This window comes from Micromys minutus, assembly GCF_963924665.1.
Source record: "Micromys minutus genome assembly, chromosome: 12".
In the NCBI taxonomy this organism is placed as follows: domain Eukaryota; kingdom Metazoa; phylum Chordata; class Mammalia; order Rodentia; family Muridae; genus Micromys; species Micromys minutus.
Genome location: NC_137981.1, coordinates 12,451,310 through 12,470,867, shown reverse-complemented (window position 1 = coordinate 12,470,867; position 19,558 = coordinate 12,451,310). Strand labels below are relative to the sequence as shown.

General features: G+C 36.9%; 1 protein-coding gene across 3 annotated transcripts in view; it reads right to left on the bottom strand.

The window, feature by feature from the left end:
* The window catches only part of PSPC1 (paraspeckle component 1), a 73,298-nt gene that overhangs the window by 43,808 nt on the left and 9,932 nt on the right, over window positions 1–19,558 (bottom strand). For all 3 annotated transcript variants that reach the window (XR_013975274.1, XM_080926397.1, XM_080926398.1), the window contains 3 exons: window positions 19,262–19,458; window positions 16,693–16,777; window positions 3,370–3,475 (listed from right to left, as the gene is read on the bottom strand). Coding sequence is in view for 2 of the 3 variants with exons in the window: in XM_080926397.1 (XP_080782523.1) it covers window positions 3,370–3,475; window positions 16,693–16,777; window positions 19,262–19,458 (388 nt within the window). In the remaining variant the exon portion in view is untranslated. The remainder of the gene's footprint in view (window positions 1–3,369; window positions 3,476–16,692; window positions 16,778–19,261; window positions 19,459–19,558) is intronic.

Sequence of the window (19,558 nt, the reverse complement as noted above, 5' to 3'; positions counted from 1 at the left end):
TTGTTTTGTTTTGTTTTGTTGATACAGGCTAGTCGACCTTGCAGCAAACCTCACACTCCAAAGTACTTGGATATAAGTATATGGCACCACTTTCAACCCTTCAATAACCTGTGTGGCCGTGGGAAGGCAGGCGAAGGAAGAAGTTGACGGGGCAATGTCTTCAATAACTTCTCTTAGTTTTGGAGTCAAGCTCTGTCACTGAACCTATTGCTCACTCATCTGGTCAAAACAACTGAAAATGGGCCAGTCTGCATGTTTCCACCATCTACACTCTATGGCCGTGCCTGTGAGATTTGATATGCCTGGCTATGTATCAATGTCCAGTCTTCCTGCTCCCACAGTCAATATTCTACTCTCTGTTCACATCCCAGACATGTCAACAATCTGTGTCTTCCTATCCATATGATGTAGAAAACCTCCTTCCTTCTGGAGGCCTTTTGTATCCTTTCAGAATGTAGATCCCAGAAAATGAACTTAGGTGTTTAAGCTTCGAAGCAAATACTGATACACTGAGCCACCTAGAAGCCCCCTCAAAAAATTTTTAAAACCCCAAGTAGCATGTTTATCTTTAAAATTTGATAGTATGACAAAGGGCAGTAGTCACAGGCTATAATTTAATATTCTAATCAATTTTTATTATATGGCTTTAAGCATGCAAAATGATTTAGATCATTTTCTAATGATATAAATCTTATTCTAATGAAATAATAAACAATGTACTTTACAAAAGCCAATAAAACCAGTCTGGGGGGATAACATCTTAAATGTAAATACAGAATATCTGATTAAAAAATTAAAAAAAAAAAAACAGCCTGTTTTAAATATTTAATTTACCTTATTCCACAAGTTCACTAGATAAGATGTAAAACTTAAAATTTTCTGATTTTTTTTTATGAATTTGGAAGCTGAGCACTTACAGTTCTGCCAAAAGATTAGGGTTCGGACCCAAACAACCATTTCAGGCAATTCACTCCAGTCCCAGGAGGTTCTAACCTGCACATACCATACACTCACCCAAAGATATACACCTCATTTTCTTTTTTTTTTTTTTTTTTGATCATTAAAATAAAAAAGCCACAGAGTAGTGGTGGTGCATGCCTTTCTTTAACCCCAGCATTTGGGAGACAGAGGCAGGAGGATCTCTGTAAATTTGAAGGCAGCATGGTTTACAAAATGAAGTACAAACAGGAAAGCCAGGACTAGAAAAACCCTGTCTTGAAAAACAAAAAATCTCACAGGGCCAAGAAAATATCTCAACAAGTAAAACCTTACTTAATACAGACAACTGAAGCTCCAGTCTAGGAACCCATAATGAAAAGAAAAAGGCAACTCCAAAAAGCTGTCCTCTGATCTCCACACCTGAATATGCACACCCATTCATAACCATCCCTACTAACACACACACAATTTTACTTAGGAAATTTAAAAAATTATAACTCAACTTAAAACAAAATAATGTTCCCAAGCCATAGACTATGTAACATTAAAACATGTAACATTACATTCTATGGCAGAGGAGAAAAATTAAAACCAGTCATTCATCATTAATATCTATGTTAATTTTCACTAAGCAAAATATGCCATCATTTCAAAAGAGTCTACAACTGCACTTATGATATGATAAACTAATATTTAGAAATAAAAGATTCTTGTTTAGAAATGTAATATTTTACTTACTCCTTTCTAGTCCACTACAATTACAGTATTAATAATACTACAATATTCATTATAAAACATATATACAGCTCATGTCAGGAAAAATACCAACAAAGGTAATATTTACCTATTTTACTATGAGAAAATCTTTAGTAAATATTCAGATAAATAAAAAGAATAAGTATTACTTCTTAATCCTCAGTGGAAATTCTGTAAGAAATGTATCATATACAGCTTACACATAATTTTTACTTAAAGTCTGAAAAGCAGTATTTGCCTAAAAATATGTTAAATCCCACTTCCTTCTATATTACACAGAATCTTTACACTGATAAATCCAACAGATTTATATTCAAAGCTGAGACTATAGCTTCAAATAGGTTGTTAATGCTTAGAAAAGAAGAAGAAAAGACAATAGAAAGCTAAAGCTAAAAATTAAAAACTTCCAAAGGTCCTTAAAATTTCTTCAGCAGTTAATTTGGTGACAGAATAATTAGGAACAATTTCCATCAACTACATATTTAGTTGATAATAGGATAAACATTTTTCTTGTTATTACCAGTTAAGATTTTTTTTACTATGTGTTTATATGTTCTAGTTAAAAACAAAACTAACCATTTCCAGATACAAAAGAATGAGAAAAGAAATTTGAAAAAATAAAAAGCACCAATGACTTAATACTTTCAGCCTCAGAAACGTATTAAATAAGTATTAGCTCTTAAAGAATCATTGCTTTTGACAATAGAAGAAAAATAAGTGCCTATGTTTTAGAATAAAGACTATAGCTGGTATTCTTCAGGTGTATAGTAAAACTCTTAAGAACTTGGAGAATCTGGTATTTTTGAAGTATTTATGGAACAACTATCATTGGCAGATAATGAAAACAAACACCTGAGCCCAGCAAAAAGGCATTTGCAGAGCAAATCTGAAACCGGAGTTTGATCCCCGAATACACATAAAGTATGAGAAAGGTCTCCAAAGTTGCCCTTTGACCTCCACACACACACACACCATGTAATAAGCTACCAACACCTAATAATAATTTTTTTTTAATTTAAACCTGGACTACGTTGAAGAGAATTCAGGGATTAAGAAAATGTGTTTAATAACCTGTAACCTGGAAGTTCCAGAGATAGATGAGTTCTCTAGGCTACATAATGGTTGCACTGTGTAAAAAGGAAAAAGGAGGGAAAGCTCCTACAGAATCAAAATAATGGGAATACGTCGGAGAACAATAAAAGAACAAAAACACATCCATTTACAAGACCTTTGCAAATGTGGGCAATAAACAGTTAATATAAATATACCGATCAACAAAATTAGATGATGTTAAATATTTGGTACAAAATAACTCAGAAAAGGTAACCCATAAGATGAAAACATTCTATGTTTAGAGGTTTTAGGGTTAGACACTATATATATCTGAAACTTTCAAAAATAAACACATAAAACAATACAAGATAAAATCAGGTAGAGCTATGCTTGTATCAAGGTACTGAAGGGCATGTGTTTTTATCAATCAATTAAAACAAAACTACAACAGCCAATTTATAAGTTACGACTTCAGAAACTAATGTATTATTACTTACAAGACATTAACAAAACCTCTAGTTTAACAACCACAAGAAATTCAGAAATCAGAAAACATACCATTAAAAAACCCAACAGCATCTGATATATAAAATCATTTTGGCTAAAATCATTTTCACTTACATTTTCCATATAGTTGGGTTTAAAGCCCTCCTGCTGCCGCCTCAGCTCCTCCTGCTCTCTGTGTCGAATCATTTCTTCTTCACGACGACGATGTTCCTCTTCATGTCTGAAAACATGTTTTTTGGGGTTTTTTTGTTTTCAATTTCAGCAATATGATATTTGAGCTTCTAGGTACTTTTATTCACTAGAGGCAGAAAGTTGAGGGTAAAAAAACCTTCTGTGAGATACATACACTGTGTATGCCAAGTTTGTGACAGAGGACTGATTATGGCACCCTAGATTATACTTTCTATTTTGTTACAAGCCTCTAAATCAAGAACAAAACACAAAATCCAACATGTAACTGCATGTATCAAAGAACGCTAATCATTTTAGTGGTAAGACCTGCAGTATCGTCAGTAAAGTACTGAGAGAGAAGCATCACACACCAGCTTAACATCATGGACACATGGCTCAGGACACTGGCTTGTCCTCCCCAGGGTCTGAGTTCCCAGCGCTCACGGGGCAGCTCATACCCGTCCGTAACTCCAGTCCCAGAGCTTCTGACACCTTCAGACAGACAAACACGCAAGCAAAACACCAATGAACACTAAAAAGAAAGAAAGAGAGAGAGAGAAGGAAGGAAGGAAGGAAGGAAGGAAGGAAGGAAGGAAGGAAGGAAGGAAGGAAGGAAGGAAGGAAAAAAAGAAAGAAAGAAAGGGAAATCTAGCATGGGCTACCTGCCTAGAGAGTTGTCAAAAATAAAATCAAGGACAAGAGATGTAGCTCAGTGGTAAAAGACTGGTCTAAAATATACAAAGCATGAATCAAAGAAGTTCAAGCCAGTACTAGGAGATAGTAGGAAAAGAAAACATTAAAAAAGAAGTCTACAATCTTATAATGTGTATAGAAAAATTCACATTCAAATTTTAACCAAAGATCAAATGAAGGGAAACACCAGGAATGAATAAAAAACAAGAAAGGATGATAGGATTGAATGTGGTCAAAATATATTACCTATATGCAAAACTACTATAATGATGTATCTTATGTATAATTAATATATGCTAATAAACTTTTAAATAAGGAAATTGAAAGGACATTATCAGAAAGAACTAACTACATAAAAATTGAATTATACATAGAAGGTACTATAAAAAAACTTTACCATGTTCATTAAACCATTAAGAAAATTCCCAGGAATTCTCCTTACAAAACCTGTAAATCAGTAATTTACTGTCTATGGTTATGTTAGGGTCATAGTAGCAAAGTAATAGAACTAGATGTCAAAAGACCTAACATAGCTACTATTTTGTCCTTTTCAAGAAACATTTACTATGCCTGGAGAGACATCAGTAATTAAGAGCATCTGCCTTTTGGTCCCTAACACCTATATGGTAGCTCACAACCATCTGTAACCTCAGTTCAAGGAGATCCAACACAAACTTCTGACCTCCATGGGCAGCAGATGCACATGTGTCTAATATGCATACATGCAAGCAAACACTAAAACACATAAAATAGTATGTATTATATATACATTAATATATAACATATAATTAATATATAAAACAATATATATCCTGGAACTCGCCCTGTAGACTAGTCTGACCTCAAACAGAGATCTTCCTGCCTCTGCTTCCAGAGTGCTGGGATTACAGGTATCTACCACCACCACCTGGCTATAACAGTATTTTTTAAAACGAAAAATATTTGTTGACACTGATTAAGAAAAAACAAACTTGGGGACTGGAGAGATGGCTCAGCGACTAAGAGCTGACTGCTCTTCCAGAGGTCCTGAGTTCAATCCCTAGCAACCACATGGTAACTGACAACCATCTTTAATAGGATCCAATGCCCTCTTCTGGTGCAACTGAGAACAGCTACAGTGTGCTCATATAAAATAAAATAAATCAATCTTTAAAAAAAAAAAAAAAAAGCAAACTTTACCTTTATGTATACATGTAGCTAATATTAAAATCATAATTAAGCTATAAAATGATTAAGACAGTAATCAGACATACTAAGTAAACTTTCCATTGGCAGAGGAAAAACTCAGGAGCTCATGGCAAAATTTCTGGAATTGGAGAGATGGCTCAATGGATAAGAGAATTTCCTGCTCTTGCAAAATATGAGTTCAGTTCCCAGCACCCACATACAGTAGATCAAAACTGCCTTTACTTCCAGGTCAAGGAGATCCAATGTCCTCTTCTGGCCTCAGCAGGCACTTGCATTCATATTCACACTCTCTCTCCACGTCTACACAGACACAAACATGAAAAGAAACAGTACTGCTGGCCTACAGTTCACTAGTTATTTGTCTGGGATGTACAGGGCTCTATTTTCCATCTCCAGGACCCCACTAAAAATGTATTCCTATTTTTCCTAAAATCACTTGTACAAATATGGAATAGGTGGTAAAAATCTGAAGCTATATTTGTAAGGAGCCATTTAGGATAGGCTAAGGCTAGCATGTGGCCTTTCTAGAGGTGGTCCACCAATTTGCATGTGTGATGGGTGAGCTCGATAGCAGTGGCCACCATTTTTGTCTAGTCTGCAATATGTGAGCTTGATGGCAAGTTACCAAAGAGACTTCATCTCAGGATTGCTTCCTGAGGCTGATATGCCTCGCCTATCATTATTAAATCAATATAGTAATCCCTGGGCATTAGTCCACTTTATTGATCAGATTTTCCACTGATCATCATAAAGATGAACTTCCATGAATTAATGCTGTTTAGATGAAATAACGTTTCTATAAAATTTCTGATTTGATTCAAACAATTTCAGAAAGAAAACTTTTAAAAGATGGTATTAGTTGTTTTGCTAGAAAAATGTAATAAACTTAGAATTAAAAACAAAATGTGCCCACTCCTCATATAATAAGTAAAACTGCATAATACAAAGTATGATAAGGTTTCAATCACACTAAAGAGAAAAGGGCTTGAGAGAAATTTGTGTTCATAGAAAAACATTTATGTCCAAGGATGAAGCTACAGGTGTGCACTGTAAGGCAAAGCCATGTAAAAACTGTTGTTTTGAACTTACAATAAGCATATTAGAATGAAATACTTCTTTGAACTTAGTATCAACATCTTTCTGTAATTCCCATTTTGTCTAACATTTTATATTTGAAATAATTTTCTAAAGAACTTTTGGTTGAAGAAGGTATAAAAGTCTAGGGAAAAGAAATAAAGTTGGTTGGATGGATTGGCTTGGCTTATCAGAAGTACCGTGTCATCCATCCATATGTATATGTCTATTTGTCTATATGTGTGTGTTTGTAAGCATGCACAAATACTTGTGGAGTTGTTGAGACAGGCCCGGTCAGAGTATGGGTGTACGAATGTCTATGTGTCTATGCACATTTGCCTATATAAAGCATTTTAGTTCTTTTCTTTTCCTTCCTTCCAGGTCACAGCGAGGCTTCTGGCTGTCTGGATAAAGAGAGCTTTAGCAATAAATTCTTTACCTAACTACCACCACCACCCACCCACCTGCTGTTAGCAACAATTAAATTCAGAGGCCTGCAGCTTCTGGCTTTGGTGTAGCTTAAAGTCAAGATAGGCATAAGTTATTATACAAAGCAAACCTACTCTTTCACAAGACCATGAAGCAGCCAGCCTTGGTCTAGTCCACCCAGCATAGATCCTTGATCCTGGTTAGCAGAAATGTCCTTCAACCAACCATAGGGTCCAATCTATCCATTATAATACACTGGATGGCTTAAAGGAAATAAAACTGGGTGTGGTAGACATATGCCTTTAATTCCATCATTCAAGAGGCAGATCTTTGTGGTCTAAATGGCACATTAAAAGCTAGCCAAGGGCTACATAGTGAGTGAAACCCTGTCTCAAAATATTAAAAAATGAGAGGTAATCAACACAGAAAATGGCTCACCTGGTAAAGTGCCTATTTCACCCAGTATGAGAACCTGTGGACAGGTCCCCAATAGTCTCATAAAAGATGGCCACACTCCTGAATATCTGTAACCTGGGAGAGGGGTCAGTGGAAGACAGGATCTTCTTAAGACATAAAGTGTCTTCCCTAGTATCTCTCAATTCTATTTACTGAGAAGAGTCTCTCACTTAATACAGAATTCATCAACCCAGAGAACATGGCCTACGTGCCACATTGATTAATACCTCGTCTCTACTTTCTGCATGGTGGAAGTAATGGCAGGCAATTAGTAGGTGCTGGGGATCCACACTAAGTTCCTCAGGCCTGCAACAGCAAGTACTTTATCCACTGAGCCATCTCCTTAGATGTAAATCCTCACATTTCTTATATCAGGCTTTTTGGTTTTGTTGAGACAGTGTGGCAATTATATAGTACAGGATGACCAGGAACATTAGGTAATATAGTACTGGCCTCAGACACAGAGCAATCTTTGCCTAAGTGATGGAAATACAGGCATGTGCCACCACACCCAGGAAGAATACAAATTATTAATTCCAAAGAGATTTACCAATACCAGGTAAAATAAGCATAAGATAGTCAAACACAAAGACCACCAATCAAAGGTAAAAGAGGTGGTAGTGTTTGTTGCTCTTGCAGAGAACCCAGGTTCGGTTTATAGCACTCACATGGGTAGTTTTACAATAACCAGTTACAGAAGATTAAAACCCTTCATTTGATTTCTGTAGGCACCAGGCATACACATGCTAAACATATATGTTGCATGCACATACCAGCAGGCAAATTACTTTTTACACATAAAAGTTTTAAATCCTAAGAAAAAAGGTTTTTATAGTTGTCAAAAATGCTATTAAGATGCATTTAAAGCTGAGTGTAGTGACACACGCCTTGGGTCCCAGCACATGGCAGGCAGAGGTAGGCAGATCTCTGAAAGTTCAACATCTACACAATGAGTTCCAGGACAGGCATGGCTACACATAGAAACCTTGTCTTTTTTTTTTTTTTTTTTTTTTTTTTAAGGTTCACTGAAAAGTAGAGGCAAGAGTTTATGGCCACCCTAGGCTAAACATTTTTAATTGGGAGGAAGGAAAAAAGTCAATCTTTTTGCTGAAATACTATTAGGGTCCAGTTTCTTCTCCTCAATTTTAAAGACTCAAAATTAAGATAATATAATAAAAGCATAATAAATAAAAAGTAAAATGTATAAATAACACTTATTATACCAAGTTACCAAGATAACAACTGGATCAGGTAACCTATTAAAACTGTCCACTAAGTACTATATTACCATATTACTACACAAGTGGAGAACATTAAAGTCTGCTAAACTCCTTTATTAAATTAAGTTTCATAGAGGCAAAGTAGTACAGTATTATTATCTTACAAATAACCTCTATGTATTTATGAAAGAATGATCACAAGCATAATGTTACCATCTATAATTTTGCTTTTGTGATTTTATTTCAATTTTCAAAGTTTTATTTGTTTGGGTGCATGCACACATAACATGCCACAGTGTACACAAGGAAGTCAAAGGACAAGTTACATGGTGTCATTGTCTTTTCAAGTGGATGGGCTGCATGAATACCTTCAGCCACCATGCTACAAAGTACCTAACATCTTTGGTTCAACTTTGACAAATGTCCCTATTTCTATCTTCCTTGTGTTTTAGGACCTCACAAGAATTCTAGGGCTAGAGAGATGCCTCCGCGGTTAAGAGCACTGACTGCTCTTCCAAAGGTCCTGAGTTCAATTCCCAGCAACCACATGGTGGCTCACAACCATCTGTAATGAGATCTGATGCCCTCTTCTGATGTGTCTAAAGACAGCTACAATGTACTCACATAAATAAAATAAATAAATAAATAAATCTTTAAAAAAAAAATACAAAACCAAAAAAAAAAAAAAAATTCCATAGTGTGTTTGATCAGTATCTCTGTATTTAGGAATTAAGGGTGGGGTGTGTGCATGCTACATCGTACAGGTCAAAGTCATGACAACTTGTGAATACTGCCTTCCATTCATTTCACCACTGTTTAGGGCACAGAGGTCCTTCCTTGTACTCACAAGAAGCACTAAAAGAATCAGTAATTGGTTGTCTCCTCAATGGAGAAGATAAAATCAAATGCCTTCATTCCATTCAGAAAGCTGAGTGGATGTTGTTAATGAACTAGTGACCTTTTTGCTATCAGAGGAGACAGATCTCATCCAAAATTCCCCCAGAATTATTCCTGGTTCATCCCTCCCTGGTTCGTTATTTATCCTTATGGGAGATGCCACAGTACTACATTCATAGCCTGCTGTTCTCTCTGCTATCGGTCAGAGACCACACTAGACTGTAGACCTTTTAGCTATAGAACGTACCCTCAGGGACTGCAGGCCTTTTAGCTAACCTCATGGTCACGTGAGATTACATGTCTCTATGTAGTCACACCTGAACCTTCATTGTGCATCTGGAATTAAACTGATTGCACTGGCTTTTGCCTGGAAATCTTTTCCCAAATTGTACTGTTATGAACTGCCTCTCCCCTGAAGTCTGATCCAGATTAACAAAGTCAATCTGCACCAGATTTTCATTCTTATCTCTTCTGAGGTTTACTTCCCTTAGGATATCTGCAGAGACTTCCCCCAGGCAGGTGCACACCATGCATAGGCTTTCCAGAGTTTAATCTCAAGGCACCAGGCTCAGCAAGAAACTTTACTGCTAAAACATCTTGGGAGTCTAATTATTTCTCTTCAACTTCTTATAATTCAGTCTCTTTTAAGAACTTGCCCTCCATATATTCACATGGTTTTATGTAAAATTTATTTTAATGTCTGAAAAAACAGTACTGACAAAAATGTATAATTTTAAGCAAAAAATGTTTAAAATCTGTACATTTATCTTTGTTTTGCAAAATAAAGTCGTTTAAAAAAAAAAAAAAAAAAGAACTTGCCCTCCGTTTTTGAAAAGCAAAAACAATTTTATTAAGAACTTTTTTTAAGGAAGCCCAAGATATAAATCTCTTCAGTTATCAGGAGATAGAGAATGGGAAGAAATATTGCCACTTTTTGAGTTGGAGTCCAAGAAAGTAGACAGTCTCCTCAATAGAGGAAGACAGGCAGCTGAATAGTGGATAATTGGAAACATTGAGAAAAGGGTGAAAGAGGAGCCTCCAGAAGAATGAAAAAGACAGAAGTGTGGGAGACAGCATGTCTAAACTTTGACCAAATATCTCAAGGAAAAAGATAGGAAAAAACAAAAAACAGAAAAATTACTCAGAAAAGCCAAGCAGGGGTTGAAGAGATGGCTTGTCAGTTAATATTACCACTCTTGCAGAGGACCAGAATTAGATTCCCAGCACATACATTGGGCTGATCATAACCTGAGGGTTCTGACACCCCACTGAAGCTTTTCCACCCACATGATCATACACTGAGATGCATGCACATAAATACAAAATATGAAAAGAAACAATGAAGCAGGCAGGCTTCAGTGCCACATGATAGAAGCTTTCAAAAGTGATTTATGACTTATTCTTGAGATTTGCTCCCATTAATTCAGGTTACCCCAAACCCACTGTACTGATGTACTCTTAAGCATGTTCTTATTTGCATGCTGAGATTACAAGCATCTGCCATCATGTCTCTGAAAAACTGTATGCTTATTTTTGCTTTAACTCTTTTGTTTTTCATGTGAGTGTAGAAGTCCATGCATGCCAGGGCCCCTGCATAGAGGTCAGAAGACACTTTTTCAGAGTTGATTCTGTCCTTCCACATTGTTAAGACAGGTCTCTCAATTCTGCCTTCCTACTGTATGTATCCTCCAGATCACTACATGCTCCAAGAGTCCACATTCTACTGTGTCTGCCTTCTATCTTTAAGCAGAAATGTTGGGATTATAGATGTGTGCCACCCTAGCAAACTTTTCACATGTATTTGGGAATCCAATTCTGGTAAAGGCTTACAGAAGTGCTTTTACCCTTTAAGAACTCTCCGTAACCTTCTCTCCCTCTCTATCTTCTTAAATTTTATTTATTTAAAGAAAGAAAAAGAAAGGCCATGTAGTGGTGGTACACACCTTTATTACTAGCACTTGGCAAAGGCAGGCAGATTTCTCTAAGTATAAAGCCAGTCTAGACTATAGAGTGAGTTCTAGGACACTCAAGGATACAAAGAAACTCTTGTTTCAAGAAACAAAGCAAGCAGACAAAAAGATTTATTTATGTATTTTAGCCAAGTGTGGTAGCAAATCCCAGCATTTGAAAGTCAGAGTTTAAGACCAACCTGGGGGCTGGAGAATTGGCTCATTGGTTAAGAGCACTGACTGCTCTTCTAGAGTTCCTGAGTTTGATTCCCAGCAACCACATGGTGGCTCACAACCATCTGTAATGAGATCTGATGCCCTCTTCTGGTGTGTCTGAAGACAGCGACAGTGTACTCACATACATAAAATAAATAAATCTTAAAAAAAAAAAAAAAAAAAAAAAAAAAAAAGACCAACCTGGACTACAGAGTGAGTTTCAAGATAGCAAGGTTACTCAAAGACAAACTAACAATTATTTTTTTTATTCTGTCTGTATGATTGCTTGTGTGTGTGTGTGTGTGTGTGTGTGTGTCATGGTTGTAGATACCCTAGAGCTAGAGTTAGAGTTCTGAGCCATCATATGGGTGCTGAGAGATGAACCCAGGATCTCTGTACAAGTACGATGTGGCTCTTAACCACTGAACCACATCTGCAGCCAGCTCTGACTTTATTGCAGTAGTCTAGTGTTTTCCCCTGTTGAGAACGAGGTTATGAATACTTTGTAAGAATGTCACAGAAGATATCAGAAACTGAATCTTTACTGAGTAATATCAACAGATACCTTAAATAAACTGTCTCATTAGGATAATGGAAAACATCTGATATTTAGTTGAAGTGCTGTCTCCTTGGTTTCTCTACTTTATTATTTTTCCACTTGACCTTAATACAAAAATGTTTGTGTTTGTAAAATATATAAAAATGTAAAAAATGTTAAAAACATTTTTTTAATTTTGCATATGTGAATGTATGGGGATGTGAGTACAGATACAGAGAACTGGCTAATGTCCAGAAAACCATTACCAACACAACCCATGTCCCAAAAAATTTGATTCCCCCTTCTAACCTCGAGGGCATTTCCAGGCATGCACGTGGTACATAAACATTTAGACAAAACACCCATTCACAGTACATAACTAATGCTCTTAACCACTAATCCATCTCTCTTCACACATACAATTTCTTTAAAGATATTTTATGAATATCTGTGCATCATGTGCATATACTATATAAGAGACCAGAAGATATTAGATCCCCTGGCATTATACATGGTTGTTAGCTGCCATTTAGGTATCACAAACTAAATTTGGGTCCTGTGACATCTAATACTTTTAACCACTGAGCCATCTCCAGCCCCCAACAAATAAACTGTTAAGGATAGAAATATTTGTGTTAACACCATGCGAAAATCCGGTTGTTCAAGGTCTGACCTACTTCCACATTCACCAAAAAATGTCTGGAAAAAAAAAATCATGTGTGGTAGATATGAGTATGGTACATAGAGCCAGTCATAGAGACTGAAGAAGACGCCCATGGAATTATAAAACACCGTCTCAAAAACAGTAATTACTATATTGGTGGAGTGTGTGGACCATGCCACAAGAACTGGCATAAAACTAGTAAGGTAGAACATGATCAAACGCCAGAAATCTCAAAACCTGACAACAGCAATAAGAGGAAAGACTAGCTCCTTCCATTTCTGTGCCTTCCTCGGGGCTCGTAACCAGAACACCCCCATCCATAGTCAGTCGTAATCAGCACTGAAGCAACTCAGCACATAAGCCTTCAATCAACTGACTTGTTCCTGCCCTGGATATGCTCACCCCAATAAAGTTTACCCAAATAAAGTGTTGAATTCAAACCCACCTCCCCACAAAAAAAAAAAAAAAAAAAAAAAACAAGCTAAGATAGAGTCTTAGAGAGCTGCCTCAGTAAAGATCATTGGTCAGGGAAGGCTACTGCCTAAAAGAGCCCATGCACCTCTACCCTACCTCACCCCACCCTCAACCAAACCAAGATCCTGACTATTAGGCAGCAGTATCTGACAACCTGGAGGGAAGAGGCAGACTGTGGAGCCCATCCACTCAAGACTTCACCCAATCCTCTGTGAGCAGGTGTACTGGCAGCACTGTTCAGATACCCCCAAGAGAAGAAGCTAAACACAGAACTACAACTACTTTATCAGGGAATTATCTCTTTTAACCGTTTTCTTTTTACTCTGTTAAATGGAATTCTACTGGGAACAGTTGCTTTCTTCCATTATGTATTTATTATTTTATACGTTTAGCAGTATAAACTTACAGGAATTTTGTTGTACGGTTTGAAAGTTAATGATCTCAATCTCAATGTCTCTGCCTCAACCTCTCCATCTTTCTCCTTCTTTTGACGAGACTGTTTGGCCATTAGAAGCTGTCATGTTGGCTTTCAGGGACTTCTGACAGTGTAGGTTTACACTGTTTTGAGTACTTCCTTACTGATACAATTTCTTTGTTATTAGAGAAAGGCACTTACAAGAAATGTGGGAAGTAGGTGTGCTCATTGTTGCTGAGGCATTACTGTCTTGGGCCTTTTATTGAACAGTACTGTGAAAACATTAATTTAATCACATACTTGTACTTCTGTATCTACCTATCCATAATAAAAACCTCTGACCTGGCAGTAGTGAGTCTAATCCAGCATACAGCATTCATTTGTCTTTCCTAATTCTCCAACAGGGAGAAATCTGAGTCTCAGACTACAGTTGCTAACTGTTCACTTAACAAAGACTATATACGGCTACAGAGATGCTCAGCGGTTAAGAGCACCAACTGATCTTCCAAAGATCCTGAGTTCAACTCACAGCAACCACATGGTGGCTCAAAACCATCTGTAATAGGATCTGATGTTCTCTTCTGGTGTGTCTGAAGACAGTTACAGTGTACTCACTAAAATAAATAAATCATTAAAAAAAAAAAAAAAGAAGAAGAAGAAAAAGAAGAACATACAATGCTGATGTGGGAGTTGTAGCCCTATAATCTCAGAACTGGAAATCTTGAAGCAGGTAAGCCTATGCCCATTCAAATGTAAACGTGCCCCCACATACACAAGAGTATATAAAGGAAGTAGTCTTGGAAGTTTTAACCACACCTTTAAAACTAGATTACAGAATAATGCATGATTTGTTGTATGTTCATTCGTGGGTGTGTGCCTGCAAGTGTGCGTTTATTTTTTGAGAGCAGTGGTAGATTGTGTTCCAAAATATTTCCTCCATTCCTAAACCTACAGCAACCTACTGTTGACACATCCACTATAATGGCACATTTGTTAAAATCCATGAACCCCAATGACACATCATTATCATCTAGAGTTCAATGCTTCTATTAGGTTTCAGTTTTAATGTGCATGCTGTAAGTTCAAAGAAAAAAAATGTAGCATACAAAACAGTATTACTGAAGTAAAGCTCTTGATTTCCTGAAGAGAACTCAGAGATTAAGAGCTGCTTTTATGGAGGGCCTAGGTTCCCAGAAGTCACATGGAGGATTACAACTAAAAGTAACTCTAAATATGAAGAATCTGATACATTTCTGGTTTCCACTTCACTCACTAACCTCTGACAAACATAATCATCATCTCCTTTGCTTGATGTAATTGGAGTCTGTGGTTGGTTACATATTCTTGGCCAATAGAAGTAGCACTCTTAGGAGGTGTGGTCTTGTTGAAAGAGTTATGGAATTGTTGAAGGAAGTGTGTCACTGTGTGAGTGGGCTTTGAGGGCTTTGAGGGCTCGGAGGGCGCCTAGTGTTCAAGCTCCACCCAGTATAGAAGAGAGCCTCCTCCTGGCTGCCTATGGAAGAGAGTCTCCTCCTGGTTGTCTTTGGATTAAGATGTAGAACTCTCGGGCTGGAGGGATGGCTCAGAGGTTAAGAGCACTGACTGCTCTTCCAGAGGTTCTGAGTTCAATTCCCAGCAACCACATGGTGGCTCACAACCATCTGTAATGGGATCTTATGCCCTCTTCTGCTGTGTTCTGAAGACAGCTACAGTGTACTCACATACATAAAATAAATAAATAAAGATTTAAAAAAAAAAAAAAAAAAAAAGATGTAGAACTCTCAACCTGTCCTCTAGCACCATGTCTGCTTCCTGCCAGGAATGATAAGAACTGAACTTCTGGAACTTAAGCTAGCCCCTATTAAATGTTGTCCTTTGTAAGAGTTGCTTTGGTGATGGTGTCTCTTCATAGCAATGAAACCATAACTAAAAGTCACACAGTACCTGGCCATTTCAGATTGCTATGGCACATAAGGTGCCTTACAATGTCTTCTGACTTCCATTCCTTTACAGCATGTCAAATATTCTATTGACTAGAAATTTCAGCTTATTCAAGTTCATTCTTTATCAAGGTAAGCTGCAACTACGTAATAAACAATGTTGAGCGGGCCTCCTTTATTTTTATTTTTGGTGCATTGGTGTTTTACCTGAATGTATGTCTGTGTGAAGGGGTAAGATCTCCTGGAACTGGAGTTACAGACAGTTGTGAGCTGTCATGTAGGTGCTAGGAATTGAACCCAGGTTCTCTGAAGAGCAGCCAGTGCTCTTAAAGCACTGAGTCATCTCTTAGCTCCTTGCTATTTTTAATATAGTATGCTGGAAACAAAAATTTTCCAAAACAAAATATTCAGTTTGTTTCATCTAGCATAGCTTTGTTTAAAACATTAAATTTGGGGACTAAGAAATGACTCAGCAGTTAAGAGCACTATTTGCTCATCCAAAGGTCCTGAGTTCAATTCTCAACACCACATGGTAGTTCACAAGTATCTATAATGAGATCTGATGCCCTCTCTTCTGGCATGGATGTGTACATTAAGATATAGCACTTTAAAAACAAACAAACAAAAAGCTATTAACTTTAATTTTTGAAAATTTGAAAACAAAGTATTTTACATACCTTGAGCTAGAGATGTAACTCAATTGGTAAAGTAACTATCTACCATGCAGGAGTCCAGCACTATATAAACTGGAAATAGTGGCACAAGCCTGTAATTCTAGCACTTAGAAAAAGTCAGGAAGGTTTAGACATTGAAGCCAGACCGGTGTTACATAGTGAGATGCTGTCTAAAAACAAACCAAGCCAAATAACAATCTGTGTGTATGTGTGTTTGTGTGTAAAAACTGGCAAATCATGAGATCATGAATAATCAAAGTGACCTTAACCAGCTTAAGAATACTAACAAAAACAAAAAAAATATATGGCATATCATAACTTTCTGTGTGCCCCTCCCAAAGTTTTCTTTTGTATTTCTACTTTTTTACGACTTGTTTATAATAAATGATTGAAAATTTTCTCAGTGAAACACACACATTTATATTAGATGCTCTTTTACCTCAGTTGTATTTGCTTTCGTTTCTGCAGTTCTTGATTTCTGAGTTCTTCTAAGCGTCTGAGTTCTTCTTGACGTCTCATTAGATCTAGAAAATATTAACAACATAATATTTTTAGTTTTTTTTTTTTTAGAGAGATTTATTTCTTTTATGCATGTGGGTGCAACATAGCTGTCTTCAGACACACCAGAAGTCATCAGATCCCATTACAGATGGTTGTGAGCCACCACGTGGTTGCTGGGAATTGAACTCAGGACCTATGAAAGGGCAATCAATGTTCTGAACCTCTGAGCCATCTCTCCAGCCCTGCCATATTAATATTATTTAATCTTCCTTGTCTGTGTTTTCACATCGAAAAGTGGAATCTCTATTGTTGGCACATACAAGAGCTAAGGAAAAATTGCTTCTGCTGCTGCTTCCTTTCTGTTTTTGTTTCAAGAATGTGTGTGTGTATATATATATATATATATATATATATAAATAAAATGAACATTTTAATGTCAGCTTAATTTATATCTATAAATATAGATCAGCATTTAAGAGCATGGGCTGCTTTTCCAGAAGACTTGGTTTCAACTCCCAACACCCAAGTGACAGCTCACAAGCCTAGCCCTAAAGAATCTGACAGCTTCTGGTCTCTGAAAAGACTGCACACACGTGACTCACAGACACACATTAAAGCAAATAATACACGTGAAATAAAAACAATAAACTCAAAAATAATCTAAAACAAAAAACCTTCAAAGAAATGAGGGAAGTGTGAGCAAACAAATGACTGTAACAAAGAAATGAAAGCTTCTAGGAAATATTTAAGTAGCTCATCTTACTGTTAGCTGTGCAATCTTAATTCCTTCTCTGCTTCTGAGGGCAACACATACACTTGTTACAAAGACAAACATGCAGACAAAATACATATATATAATGTGTGTGTGTGTGTGTGTGTGTGTGTGTGTGTGTGTGTGTGTGTGTGTGTATAAAATAAAAGAATCTTATTTAAAGACTGCTTTAAAATTGAATTAGCGGTCTCATGGCCAGTTAAGAATTTATTCTTTGGGGCTGGAGAGATGGCTCAGTGGTTAAGAGCACTGACTGTTCTTCCAGAAGTCCTGAGTTCAATTCCCACCAACCACATGATGGCTCACAACCATCTGTAATGGGATCTGATGCCCTCTTCTGCTGTGTCTGAAGACAGCTACAGTGTATTCATAAAATCAATCTTTAAAAAAGAAAAAAATTTATTATATCCATTTAACCCTTTTCTTCTCTACCAGGTTTATTCATCTGGTACTTCCTCCTTCCCCACCCCCCCCCCCTTATCTTGAGGTCTGACTGCAGATTGAGTGCTCTAACATTTAACAACAACAACAACTCTATTTTGGTACTCTCTTAATGCACGTAAAATAAACAGGCACTTTAACTAATCTTTCCACCCATTAAAAATTTTTATGTGGTTTTATGCCATACCTATCTGCCAGAAATTATCTACTAGGCTTCCATATGTCAACAGAACCAATATCTATATTATTAGAAACTTAAACGTCCTTGAATTACCTCCAGCAATACTTCTCACATAGAAATTTTTTATATATAAATACAGTGTCTCATGTAATCCAGGATGTCCTGGAACTTGCTAACCAAGGATACATCTGATCCTCGTGCTTCTAACTCTCAAGTCCTAGGAATAAGGATATTCACCAACCATGTCAGATTCAGGTTTAAACAGAACCCTGGGTTGTATGCAGTACAGGCATGCATATGATCTACCAATTGAACTACAGACCCAGCCTACTAACACTTTCTCCCCTTCATTTGTATCAGTATGAGTGTTTTGCTTAAATGTATGTCTGTGAACTATGTGCATTCAGTACACAAGGAGGCCAGATAAGGGCATCAGATCCCCTGAGATTGGAGTTACTGACAGTTGTGAGCTGCCATTCAGGAGCTAGGAATTAATCAAACCTGAATCTTGTAATCAAGCTTGTAATTGCTGAGCCATCCCTCTACCTCCCTCAGACTTTGACAAGCTAAATAAGCCAACATAATTAGAAAAGCTAAAACCCAGAGATTCAAATCTGTAACAAATCCGTTCACAAACTTTTTAGATGAGGGATACTCAATCCCTACTAAATTTCTGACTTAAAAAAAAAAAAGCAGAAGCAGGTGGATCTCAAGGTTCAAGGCCAGCCTGGTCTATAAGACAAGTTCCTGGACAGGAGAAACCCTGTCTTGATTTAAAAACTAAAATAAAATAAATAAAAAATTTCTCCTCAGCTGTTGTGGCTCTAGACTGAAATCCCAATACTCAAACTATGTAAGGTGTTCAAACAGTGCCTGAGTTACCAGGGAAGAAGTTATTTTCTGTCTTTAAAACAACAAAAAGTTCTCTTTGTAAAAATTTTTAACTAATATACTGAGTTACAACTCTTATTTCTGAATTCCTAATTGGCAAGTTAATACAGTACACAGCACTCAAAAGGCAGAGACAAGCAAGGCTAGTCTGGTCTATACAGAAAGACCTTACTCCCGAAACCACAACTAATAATAAGCATGTCACTGGCACATCTCCTTTACCTTGCCTCATTAGCATTAACTGGTGTTCATGTCTAGCTGCTTCCATCTCTGCCTCCAGTTTCTCCTTGGCTTCTCTGATGTTTCTATCAACTTGTTCACGCTGCTGCTTTTCCATTTCATCAAGAGCCTTCCATCGAGATGCATATTCAAATTCAAATGTCCCAGGTTGAGCGAATCTCGGTGGCTGTTCTCTTTCCCTGTATTAACATTAAGAAACATACAAGATTGTACTTAAGAGCTAAACAACCACAGAAAATAGTAAATATCAGTTATTGGACATTTATGGCCTGAACAGTT